The sequence below is a fragment of the Sinocyclocheilus rhinocerous genome, unplaced genomic scaffold (genome assembly GCF_001515625.1).
Source record: "Sinocyclocheilus rhinocerous isolate Xijiao unplaced genomic scaffold, SAMN03320098_v1.1 scaffold1256, whole genome shotgun sequence".
In the NCBI taxonomy this organism is placed as follows: domain Eukaryota; kingdom Metazoa; phylum Chordata; class Actinopteri; order Cypriniformes; family Cyprinidae; genus Sinocyclocheilus; species Sinocyclocheilus rhinocerous.
Genome location: NW_015646445.1, coordinates 51689 through 63846, shown reverse-complemented (window position 1 = coordinate 63846; position 12158 = coordinate 51689). Strand labels below are relative to the sequence as shown.

Genomic DNA, 12158 nt, shown 5'->3' with positions numbered 1-12158 from the left:
CCCATACAACAGTCAAGCCAGTTTTATTTGTCTTTTTTTTTTTTTTTAATGTAGCAACCTTTTTCTCTCACAAATGTAACAAATGTAAACAAAATATGTCAGTTGACCAAGAATTTGCCTGAAATTGGGCCACTTTTTTGTAGTTTGGAAAATGTTCGACTGCTGCAAGCTGTCTCCACTGTAACGTGGTTTCCTGTTATTGATGTAAAAGACTCAAAACCAGAGAGGATTGATTTCGCTAAAAAACGTACTGCCTGTGAGTGTAAACACAATAGTTTGCTTTTTCAATACCACATTTGGTTTGTTAGGAAACAGATTTAGACTTGCTTATTCTCGCAAGTGACATTAATAATAGGATTTTATCTGAAAATACAACATGTAGTAATCGTAAAATTAGTGTGGTGTTACGTGTTTTCCATACACAAACGTTTGTTCTTCACTCTGAGATGTTTGAGTTCAGCAGTGGCTGTCGGTGTAGAAACTGGATTGCATTGTTATGGTTGTGCTTCAGAACGGTCACAGCTCTGATTGTGGCCTTGAGCTGACGATAAACTCATTACACACGCGCGCACACACTCAGAGACCCCACCCCACTGACCTTTGATCTTTCTCAGTTGCTCACATTTGAAACCTAATGGCCTTAATCTTTCCTGTAGCCACTGTGAGAGAAACTGCTTCCTCCTCGTTTTATTCAATACTGTAAAAAATAGAAAAACAAACGCCTTAAACCCGGACAGCACTGCACTGGGTCTTCGGGTAACACTGTTCAATTCTCCTCAGTGAATCCTTTCTTGTAAATACGTCGCATGCAGAGATTCAACCGTAAACTAGACCTCACACTGTAGTGACTCTCATGACCAGTTCGCGGTTGCTGTTGCTGGTCTGTCCGCGTGGCTCCTGGGGCCTCAGGTGGTGGCTGAGGAGATGAAGGATGTTGTAAGCACAGTGGTGGTCTGGCAGTGAGGGCTGCTCATTGCTGGGCTCAGACGAGTCCTGCGGCTCTGTCGTGGCACCTGCTGCCAACGGGACGGAGTTTGTGGTGGGGGTTGCGGTGCCCGCCGCTGCAGCCATGAGGGAGGATGTGGAGGTGGAGGCTTCACCTTCCGTGCCGGTCGGCCACATCAGGTGCGTCAGCGGCAGAGAAAGGGTCCGGAATGCAGCACAGGTCTTCTGATGCTCCTCATTGTCTTTGACCTTGTCGTAGTTTAAGACTTTCCACTGCTGATTGACAGCCTGCCAGCGGTTAAAGATGCGAAATACGGAGGGACCTTCGTGGACAATCAGAGCTAAAAGAGAAGGACAGATGGATTTGCTAAGTGAGGGATAATGTACAGTCAGGCAGTGTCATGAACAAATGGTCCACCTAGGAAGCCATTCCATTTGCTGAAAGACTTTTTAATGGGTACTTAAAGGAAATAAATACTTTTATTCAGCAAGGGTGCATTCATTTGATCAGAAATGACAGTAAAGACATTTCGAATAAATGCTGTTCATTGAACGTTCTATTCGTGCCGAAAGCAAGTATCACAGTTTCCACAAAAATATGAAGCAGCACTGTTTTCAACATTGATAATTATAAGATTTTTTTTTTTGTGTGCAGCAAGTCAGCATATTAGAATTACTTCTGAAGGATCATATGAATTAAAGCTTTGCATCTCAGGAATAAATTACATTTTACTTACAGTATACTCGCATAGAAAAAAATGCAGCCTTGGTGACAAACAAATGCAGCCTTGGAGAACAGAAGAAACTTCTTTCAAAAACATTAAAATAATATTATTTAACTCACAGTTTGGACAGTAGTCTTTGTTAATAACAATTAATGTCTTTAAATTATATGCTTAAATCTTCCACTTTTTTCTTCCATTTTTTTCCCCACAAAAAAATCATTGCAGTGTACAAACAATCACCCAAGTACTCGGAGGTATTTTTTTGATAGGCAACTGAATACATAACTCAGCTGGCAGCAGTTGAGTTATGTTTCTTTAAACTTAAGAGTCCATGATGTGATATGAGAGACATGAAAAGTAGGGCTGGTTTCAGATGTCTGGATAACCGGAAATACCACACTATTTAATGGGAAGATTGACCTATCAGAATCATGTAATAACTAGTGGCTAGTTACTCTAATACTAATACACATAAAACTTCCCAATACATGGAGTTCTACTTTATTTTATTTAAAAACACTGAAAGTGAATACTTGTAGTTATACTCAATTACATTTCCCAGGCTAAATAATTATACTTTTTACTCCTCACATTTAATTTAGCTTTCCAAGGTGCATATTTCACAGGTCATCTTGACATTTTACAAGCCAACTGAATTAACATTTAATAATAATACTTAAGCACATGCTTATTCAAAATAACTACTTCAGTGAACAGTGCACCATTTTTTCTGTATTAAATTTTTTTTGGCATTTCATAACCTCTTGAATCCAGTGTAATTACACTATTAGCAAACAGGGAGTGTCCTGAGGCTACAAGGTTAATACAGACATTTTCCCCACACTTACAGAAAACAGTTTACTTCAGCATTTTAATTGCAACATTTAACATCTCAGTGACCTCATGGATCATGAAAATTTGCAGTGCACAGTGAAGAACAGGTGTTTTGGAAAGTGTTAAGGTGTTGTCAGAGTGATTTCTTTGTACTTTTATACCTAGGGTGACCATACGTGCCATTTTCCCAGGATGTGTCCTGGCCAGGATTTCTATATTGCCTAAAATATCTAGGTTTTGGCTTTGTTTGCGTGTGCAGACCGATCGGTGTATGACATCAAAGTACCATACAGACGGTTATGCTTTCGAAACGCTCTCGAGTTACTTTGATGTCAAACACTGATCGGTCTGAGCCGTGCTGTTTTTAAGTCGAACACACCTAATATGTACGCGTAATTGCATCGCTTTGACTGTAGATCCCACCTTCTCACACGCCATGATTGGTCCATTATGTACAATGCTTGCATGTTATTGGTCAAACTACTTTTCGATCATTACCTTCAGCAAGCATGAAAACAGGAAAACAAAGCCAAAACAAATTCTGGCCAGGACGCGTCCTGGGAAAATGGCATGTATGGTCACCCTATTTATACCTCCGGCTTGGTTTAACTCACACCATTGTATTTATTTCTTCAGAGGTCCAAATAGAAAGACAACAGTGATCTGCATTAATATTTTATGTGATACTGGGTTCCCCTCTGAATGTCTGCAAGAACTCTACACTCCATTTTTACACATGCGCCCGACTATTTTTTCCCTCTTTCAATTTTCACTCTCTGAGCTCTGATGACAGTGAAGCTCCCTTTTTTTGTTTTTTTTTACAAACCAGCTCTCTGCGAGTGTTAGATTACAAAGGCTTGTTTCTGGTGGAGTTGAAAGCGATCTCGGATGGCTGTGAAAGGCTAGTGCCCTCCCTAGAGCCCTGAGGTTCTCCTCTCACTCTAGCTGCTCCAGAATCAATGAGACAGACCACTAACCGACGTTATCACTGTACACTGCAGACCACTAAAACAGGCAGCGTATGAGAAGGTAATAACAACCCACAGTTTTCAATCGACTTTTCTACAAGAGCCTAAGCCAAAGCCCCAACGTTGAGAAAACTATACATGCACTGAATTTGTTTCAACGTTTATATCACATCAGTCACATTTGTTCGATTAAATGTGGGGAAGAGCGCTAATCCTGGAGTTGATGCTGTAGTGGTTACTATTATTAGCTTTATTGGAACAGATAACTGAAGTTTCAGCACACAGGACAGAATTAATGTATCCACAGTGGCATTTATATGCAGCAAATGTGCACGAGTTGAAATTAGGTTGTGGAGGAGTTTATTAGCGTTTCATGAAGATGCCTATGGCTGCTGCAACCTGATTTTCAAGACTCTGTCTTTCTCTCAGTCACTCTTCCCAAGTTGGACCGCACATCCTCTCATTACAAGGAGAGAATGCGAGACGTGTATTGATTTAACACACACACACATTTTCCTTTAGCTGAGAGGATAGCTGAAGGAAATTCTCAGGGCAAAGCTTGCATTTTAAACAGCAGTTTATTCTGCTGTAGTGTGGGATTTTTTTTTGGCTCCCAACCAGTCCCACAGTGGATGGGAACAGGGCTCGGCTGTGAAAAGCCACTTTGCCACCTGTCTCTTCTCTTAGCTTCACTCTCAATTTTGTTCTCGTTCTCCTTCCTTTTTTGTCCCCATAGGGCTTTCCTTTCAGATGAATCTGTTATGGGAGATTATTTTAAACCAATGACTATAATTAGGCACAAAATTCTGCCATATTTCAATATTAAACCGAAAGCTGTTGCGCAAGATCGCATCCCACCTAAGCAATATTGAAACGAACCACTATTGGGTGATAAATGATCAATTGCAAATTTGTAATGAGACTCCTTTAAACACTTTATTATTTATTTATTTATTGCATTCAGGCTCGTAGCCAGAGGTCCGGACCTCTGTAAATGTTTCATGTTAAAAAATAACATTTGTTCTCTGAATGACTAATTTGCTGTTTAAAACTTCTCTCATGAATGTCTGCATGTATAATTCAGTTTAGACAGTTTGCAAGAATGTTTAGCGTCCGTGGTATGAAAATGATCGCGGAGCGAACAAGTCTTTAGAGACTTCTGAGTGAGGCCGTGGGCACAGTTGCCAGATCCAGATATTATAAGCATTTTTGGACTTGTCTTTTCCACTTAAAGGAATACTCCACTTCCAAAATAACAATTTCTTGATAATTTACTCACCCCCATGTCATTCAAGATGTTCATGTCTTTCTTTCTTCACTCACAAAATTTTTAATTTTTTTGAGGAAAACATTCCTCAATTTTTCTCCATATAATGGACTTTAGTGGTGCTCAATGGATTGAGGTTAAAAAGCAGTTTCAGTCAAGCTTCAAAGGGCTCTAAATGATCTCAGCCGAGGAATAAGGGTATTCCGAAGAATAAGGGTCTTATCTAGCGAAATGAAAAAAAAAAAGTACAATTTATATACTTTTTAACCTCAAATGCTCATCTTGTCTAGCTCTGCAATGCGCATGCGTACTCTGTGCACTCTGGTTCGAAACAGTTAGGGTAGGTCGAAAAAACTCAACAGCATACGCAATTTACGTTCAGTGGATACTCTCCAAAATGGCGCCAGGGTGACGCGGAGGAGACGAATTGTTGAATAAAGTAGTTTTTTTTTCCTTTTGCGCACAAAGTATTCTCGTAGCTGTGTAAAATTACGGTTGAACCCCTGATGTCACATGGATTATTTTACCGATGTCCTTGCTACGTTTCTGGACCTTGATTGTGTAAGGACCCTTGTTGTCTATGGGAGGGTCAGAGAGCTCTCAGATTCCATCAAAAATATCTTAATTTGTGTTCCGAAGATGAACGGAGGTCTTACGGGTTTAGAACGACATGAGGGTGAGTAAATAATGACAGAATTTTCATTTTTGAACTATCCCTTTAACCCCACCCCAGCCCAGACCGCACTCATTTTCAAACCCTGGCTACGCCCATGATTGCATTGTCACAAGAAGTGACAGATGTGGAGATCTAACTATTGTTAGTGAACCCTATTAATATATCACTTTGGATAAAACGGCTAAACTATCTTAGATGATGACACTTTCCTTACAAAACTTACTGACCATATAAAAACTACAGCAATATTCACAATGTTGTTGAAACATATGTTGGCAGCAAATTTATTGAATCCATGCATTCTAGAAAAATATAAAAGAGGATGGATGTATGGATAGATAGATAACACATTAATCTCTGTTGTAGCTTGTATTTTTATGAGGAATTTTTATACTTTGCACTGCGGCACTTCTCTTGGTACTGCCAGCTTAAGATGTATTATATATGTTACAATATTATTTATGTTATATTGTATTACTTATTTGTAGGGTTGCAAAAAGGTGGGAAATTTCCAATAAATTTCAGAAACATTCCAGAAATTTTGGAAACTTTCCAGGATTTTTTGGGGAATCTTCCAGGGATTTTTGGAAAGTTTCCGAAAATGTTCCACCCCTTTGCAACCCTACTTATTTGTAACCCCAGACACAAACTGTGGACTTTCCTTGCATTTTTCACAATGCTTTTTGATGGAAATATGCAGAATTCTGTGAAATAGATTTTAAACTTGGAAAAAAATACTTAAAAAGAGATGAGAGTTCAGTTTACTGGTAACTGAAATCATCAGCAATTTTCCAAAATACTGTATAAACACAAACTTTGGATAAAAGCATACATTGATACAAAAGCATACATTGTGATACATTGCTCGTAATATTCTTAGAGGACCTGATGCCCCCTTTCTGTCGGGAGTGGAAATAATAAAAGGCTAATGTTATTCCCAGTGATGGTGTTTTCAATGAAACGATCGGCTTTAGGCATTATCTCCATTCTCTCCACCTAATCAGACAGAATGGACTCTTGTTTCCTCTCCCTCCCAGTCTGGTTTCTTATTGAGACAGAGCGATACATCATGATGAGAAACTCTCGAGGAGCTCTGCCATTGATCTACAGCACACGCATGCACAAACGGATGAGCCACTAAAACAATCCAGACATGACTATTGTTCAGCTCCGTCCCATTCACCCTCTCTCTTTTTTCTTGCAGTAACGCTTACCCAAGATAGCGCTGCTCTGAGAAAACCTCATTTTTCCCTCTGAGCCACTAGAGAGACGAAACAGCCATTCCACTTCAGGTTCTACAGCTTTGTGATACCCATTTATACTGCAGGCACTATGCGGCAGATATTTTACATTGCAGCTGTCATTTGTGGATGGCTGCAGTGGTTGACGCTCTTGCTGTAATTTCCATTTGACTTTATGTCCGAGCTGTGAGCTGTCTAAACCTCGTACATCACACTGAGGTTCTAGTGCCAAGTGCTTTGTCCAATACCTGCGCATTTATTCAGATGGTTACATTCATACAGCAGCAGGATACAGTTATTATTGGTGAGTATAGTTGTTCATATGCATTTTTGCTTTGAGACAGACTTGAGATGCAGTCACATTAGCAAAGTTTCAGCAAGGTTTTGCAAGCAAAAAGGTAAATTTTCTATTGTCAGAAGATTTTTGAAGGAGCTTTCTTTTGGTCACTGCAGCAAATTTGATAGACCAAATAAGCCCGATGCAAAATCTGCATGTGGATCTTTAGCTCTTATGCAAAATTCCAGATTGCATTGATTCCTATTGAAAGGACTGGATTTTGTTGACAAAAGATGCCTGAACAGTGGTAAATGTGACCGCCTTTAATATATTCACATACTTAGGGGCTTTTTTAAATGTTGGTTCAGTTCAAATCAATAACAGTGTTAAGTTCATCAATCTGCAATTAGTTCAGTTCAACTATAAGCAGTTCTGCAAAAGGCAGCAATGTCATTGTTCTGTTCAAGTCAGTTCATTGTTGATTCAGTTCAGTTCAATACCAGTGGTCCAAGCTTAATTTTTTGAAGCTACGAGAATGCTTTTTTTGTGTGCAAAGAAAACAAAAATAACTTTATTTAACAATTTTTTCTCTTCTGTGTTAGTCTTCGACGCATGTTCACAACAGTCCAATGACGCATGCTTGTGTATTCCTCTGCTTGTAAACAAGACGCAGCGCATCCGGGTTTTACGTCCGAGCGCCAGCTCCTGCGTCAGCAGCACCTCACGCATGCGTCGTGTGAATACGCTACGGAGACTGACACGAATTGTTGAATTTTTGTTTTCTTTGCACACAAAAAGTATTCTCGTAGCTTCAGAAAATTAAGCTTGAACCACTGATGTCACACGGACTTAATGATGTCCTTACTACCTTTCTGGGCCTTGAACGTGTCAGTTGTGTTGCTGTCTATGCAGGGGCAGAAAGCTCTTGGATTTCATCAAATATCTTAATTTGTGTTCCGAAGATGAACGAAGGTCTTATGGGTTTGGAACGACATGAGGGTGAGTAATTAATGACAGAATTTTTATTTTTGGCATTTTAAGCATTTAAGCACAATAAGCGTCCTTGTTGATAAAACTATGCATAAGCCCCAGCTGGTCCTGGAATGACACAGTCATAGCTGGCCATAGGGATCTGCACCGGGGGGTTATCTAGTACTGAGGTCTTCACTGAGGATCTGTTCTGAGGGCTCGTCTCATCAGCGTACAATATGCTGATATGAATGTAATCATTTTAATTCCTGGAAGTGAATCGCTGCATGACATATAATTTTGTCAAATTTGGTGTGCATGTTTGGAACATTTGCACTACATTCACAGCAGATAGACGCAAGTGCCAGTTAGTGTTGATGCTTCGCAAACATAACGCAATTTCAATTCTCTGTGTGTATGTGCTGTACATGTGGAAGAATTGACAATAAAGCAGACTTGACTTGACTTGACTTGACTTGAAAACCCAAAGGTTCAAAAACCTAAAGCACAAAAGTGAGTCAAGTAACACTATTTCTTTTGACGCAAACATACCGGGCTTCTGACCCAAAAATACAGTGTGAACAGAATTCATTTTAGCCGAAGTCTGGCTTAGGCCAAGCATTCGACCCAAGTGTGTGACTATCAAATGATCCTGTTCATACACAGCTTACATAAGCAGTTTGAATGTGTGAATGTTCTGAATGTATACAAATGAATAGCTAATGTTAAGGCCCTTTTCTGTTCAATGCTTCTAACAGTGATAATAAATATCAAAAATAGTGACTTCCATAACGCTGGAAAGTCTCATTACAGTTAACATGATGTTATTTGAAGCTCAACAGAGACACAAATGCATCCATTATCTGACAGTGGCTTCGAATTCTTAAGTGTAGAGCGAAGCATTCAGCAGGGACCCAGGCCACAAAACTGATAAAGGCTCCGATGGAAGACAGTTACTGGAATAATTCATACCCCACTGGAATATATGAAATACCCACGTCAAGTGTGTAAGCAGTGAAGACTGGTTATACAGTAGTAGCAGTGTATGATGTGAAAATTTGTTTTACAGTGTACATTCAGAGTCAACATATTCTGTTACACCAAATACACAAAATAATGATCTTTAAAAAAGCATCATATGACCCCTTTAACCAAAATATTAAATTCAGGTGTGAGCAAAGAAAATTTAAAGTCCATTTGTCTACAATAAATTAGTTACTCTCGTTTTTAACGGAACATACTTAGCACTCTAAAATGTGACTGACTGCCATATTCTGCTGCTGTGTGAATAGTTTCCTATAGTTACTGGCATCTCTCATGGTTTGAGTTATCGGAGAGACAGAGATAAATGTTTGGACAAAAGAGAACAGAAAAAGAACAAAGTGGATATAACTTAAGAGAGTTTTTGGCTGCATATCCAAAATAAAATGTTTTTCATTATCTGTTGTGATGGTGACAGGCATTGCTCAGAACTGTGGTCACATTTACTGCTCTGCGAAATTTAAATGGTGAAATCCAGTTATTTCAATAGGAATTTATGCAATTAAAAAATTTCACTCACAATTGACAATGCTTGTATGTAAATAAAAGCTTAAATTAAATCTGTTCATCATAAAGTGATCATGTCTCTTCAGAAGACTTGAATTAAACAGCTTGATTCTTATGAATTACTTTTACAATGTTTTTATGTACTTTTTGAAGCTTGAAAATGCTGACTTTCAATGCATTGACAAAAATATTAAAATATAGTATGTTCAAAATATCTTCAGTTGTGTTCCAAAGATAAAGAAAAGTCTAATTGGTTTGGAATGACATGAGGGTGAGAAAATGAACTAACCCACCATTAACTTCCGATTTCTGTTTTTCTCCCACACAGTTTTTATCTTTGTTGTTTTCTAATACTTCAGGAAAAGCATTAGTGAACTGTTTTTTGATAAGTGATGCTCTAGTTTTTGCTGCGGCATTCACAACCCCCCATCTTCCCTGAAAGTGGTTTTGTTACAGCAATGCAACTCTAAGCTGTTCAGCTGATGCTTAATTGAAACACAATTTTATCATTTAATTAGGAACACATTTCTTCTGAGAGACAAAAAGACAGATACAATGTGTGTGCGTGTGTTATTTACTGCCTCAATTGTATCCAGATCGTGAGGGAGCAGTGTGTTTTCTCTTATAGCGATCACTCCTTAAGCTGGCCTCATTAGACTCTCTCTCATTGTCTGGCCTTTCCTCCAGAGATCAAACTCAGCATATCCTTGCCTGTAATACTTTGGACCAGTGACAACATATTACATACCACAGAAAGTCCTAAATACTTGGTCTGTCCACTTCCAAATTACATATCACAATCATTATATCTTTATAATGGTAAAATCGTGTAAATGGCAGACAAACTAAATATTTCATTGATTGTCTGTAAACTGTAATAGCCTTATCAAGAGCCTTTTGTGAAGTAATTCACTTGAAGGTTTGTTCCAAACGAGAGTGAGAAAGTAATGAAAGTACCATTTAGAACAGAGAGCAACAGTGGGGTACTGGAAGTAAAAAATCCATTCATTTTCTCAATAGAGAAATAGATTTTTCTACGTAAAGTAATATATGGTTTATGCTTCTGTTAAGCCCTCACTTATAAGTTTTGTTTTGTTTTAGTTTAATAAAAACATAATTCCAGGCTAATAAATCCTAAAGAAAGAACTTCACCATTTAGAGAACTACAACAAACAAATCAGTTGCTGCTTAATATTTTTGTGGAAGTTGTGATACTTTTTTTCTCAGTATTCTTTGATGAATAGAAAGTTCAAAAACATACCACAGAAAGTCCTAAATACTTGGTCTGTCCACTTCCAAATTACATATCACAATCATTATATCTTTATAATGGTAAAATCGTGTAAATGGCAGACAAACTAAATATTTCATTGATTGTCTGTAAACTGTAATAGCCTTATCAAGAGCCTTTTGTGAAGTAATTCACTTGAAGGTTTGTTCCAAACGAGAGTGAGAAAGTAATGAAAGTACCATTTAGAACAGAGAGCAACAGTGGGGTACTGGAAGTAAAAAATCCATTCATTTTCTCAATAGAGAAATAGATTTTTCTACGTAAAGTAATATATGGTTTATGCTTCTGTTAAGCCCTCACTTATAAGTTTTGTTTTGTTTTAGTTTAATAAAAACATCATTCCAGGCTAATAAATCCTAAAGAAAGAATTTCACCATTTAGAGAACTACAACAAACAAATCAGTTGCTGCTTAATATTTTTGTGGAAGTTGTGATACTTTTTTTCAGTATTCTTTGATGAATAGAAAGTTCAAAAGATAAATGTCTGTCATTTTTGATCAAATTGATGCACCTTTGCTGAATAAAAGTATAAATTCTTTTAAAATGGTATATATAACTTAGTGTATCATACATATTTTTAAATTTTATTTTTTATATAACATTTCTGTTTTTAAATTTTATATTTATATGATTATCTATTCTTTTATTATTATTATTATTATAATTTCCAAAACGCTAACTTCATACTGTTCGCTGAATTAACCAATGTGATAAATTCATGTGACAACTATGTAGGGTGCTACTGATGTAAAAAAATAAATAAAATAAAATAAATAAACTAATTAAAATACATAGGTTACATACATACATAAATAGTAGCAGTAAACAGTACTGTACAGTATTCAGTAAACTACCCAAATTTAAGTTATCATTTCTAGGCTTTATATTCTGTCACTAAATATCGGATGGTTTTAAAATGGTATATATTTTATGTATTTGTACAAGTTTGTATTGTGACAGCCAGTGTATTGTGGGCAATTTGAATTGGAAGTGGCTTTGAATCACATCTATGCAGGAATCAATTTCAAGTTCTCAGTCTTTCAGTCTTTCCCTTGCTAGGCATTTTATTCAGTAGATAATGTACATAGAAAAAGCTTGATATTAAGTGAAATGCAGCAATTACTCATGGCTCCCTGTGGCTTGCCTGAAAAATACAATCCTCTCAATTCTGCTTGTACATTCTCCTGTGTTTTAAAAGGAAGTGGGCTTGTAATTCAACATGTCTTATTCACTTTCAGCTGATTCCAACATACAGTGCCTTGCGAAATTATTCATACCCCTTAATTTTTTTCACGTTTTGTTATGTTGCTGCCTTATGTTAAACTGCTTTAAATTACTTTTTTCCCCACATCAATCTACACTCCATACACCATAATGGTAAAGCAAAAAACTGGTTTTTAACATCTTTGCAAATTTA

The 12158-nt window shown here is 37.4% G+C and overlaps 1 protein-coding gene across 1 annotated transcript in view; it reads right to left on the bottom strand.

The window, feature by feature from the left end:
* Positions 1 to 169: 169 nt before the first annotated feature.
* Positions 170 to 12158, bottom strand: part of LOC107707834 (E3 ubiquitin-protein ligase MARCH4-like) — a 46684-nt gene continuing 34695 nt past the window's right edge. The window contains exon 4 of the mRNA XM_016511926.1: positions 170 to 1286. Within this exon, the coding sequence (XP_016367412.1) occupies positions 835 to 1286 (452 nt within the window). The 3' untranslated portion in view covers positions 170 to 834. The remainder of the gene's footprint in view (positions 1287 to 12158) is intronic.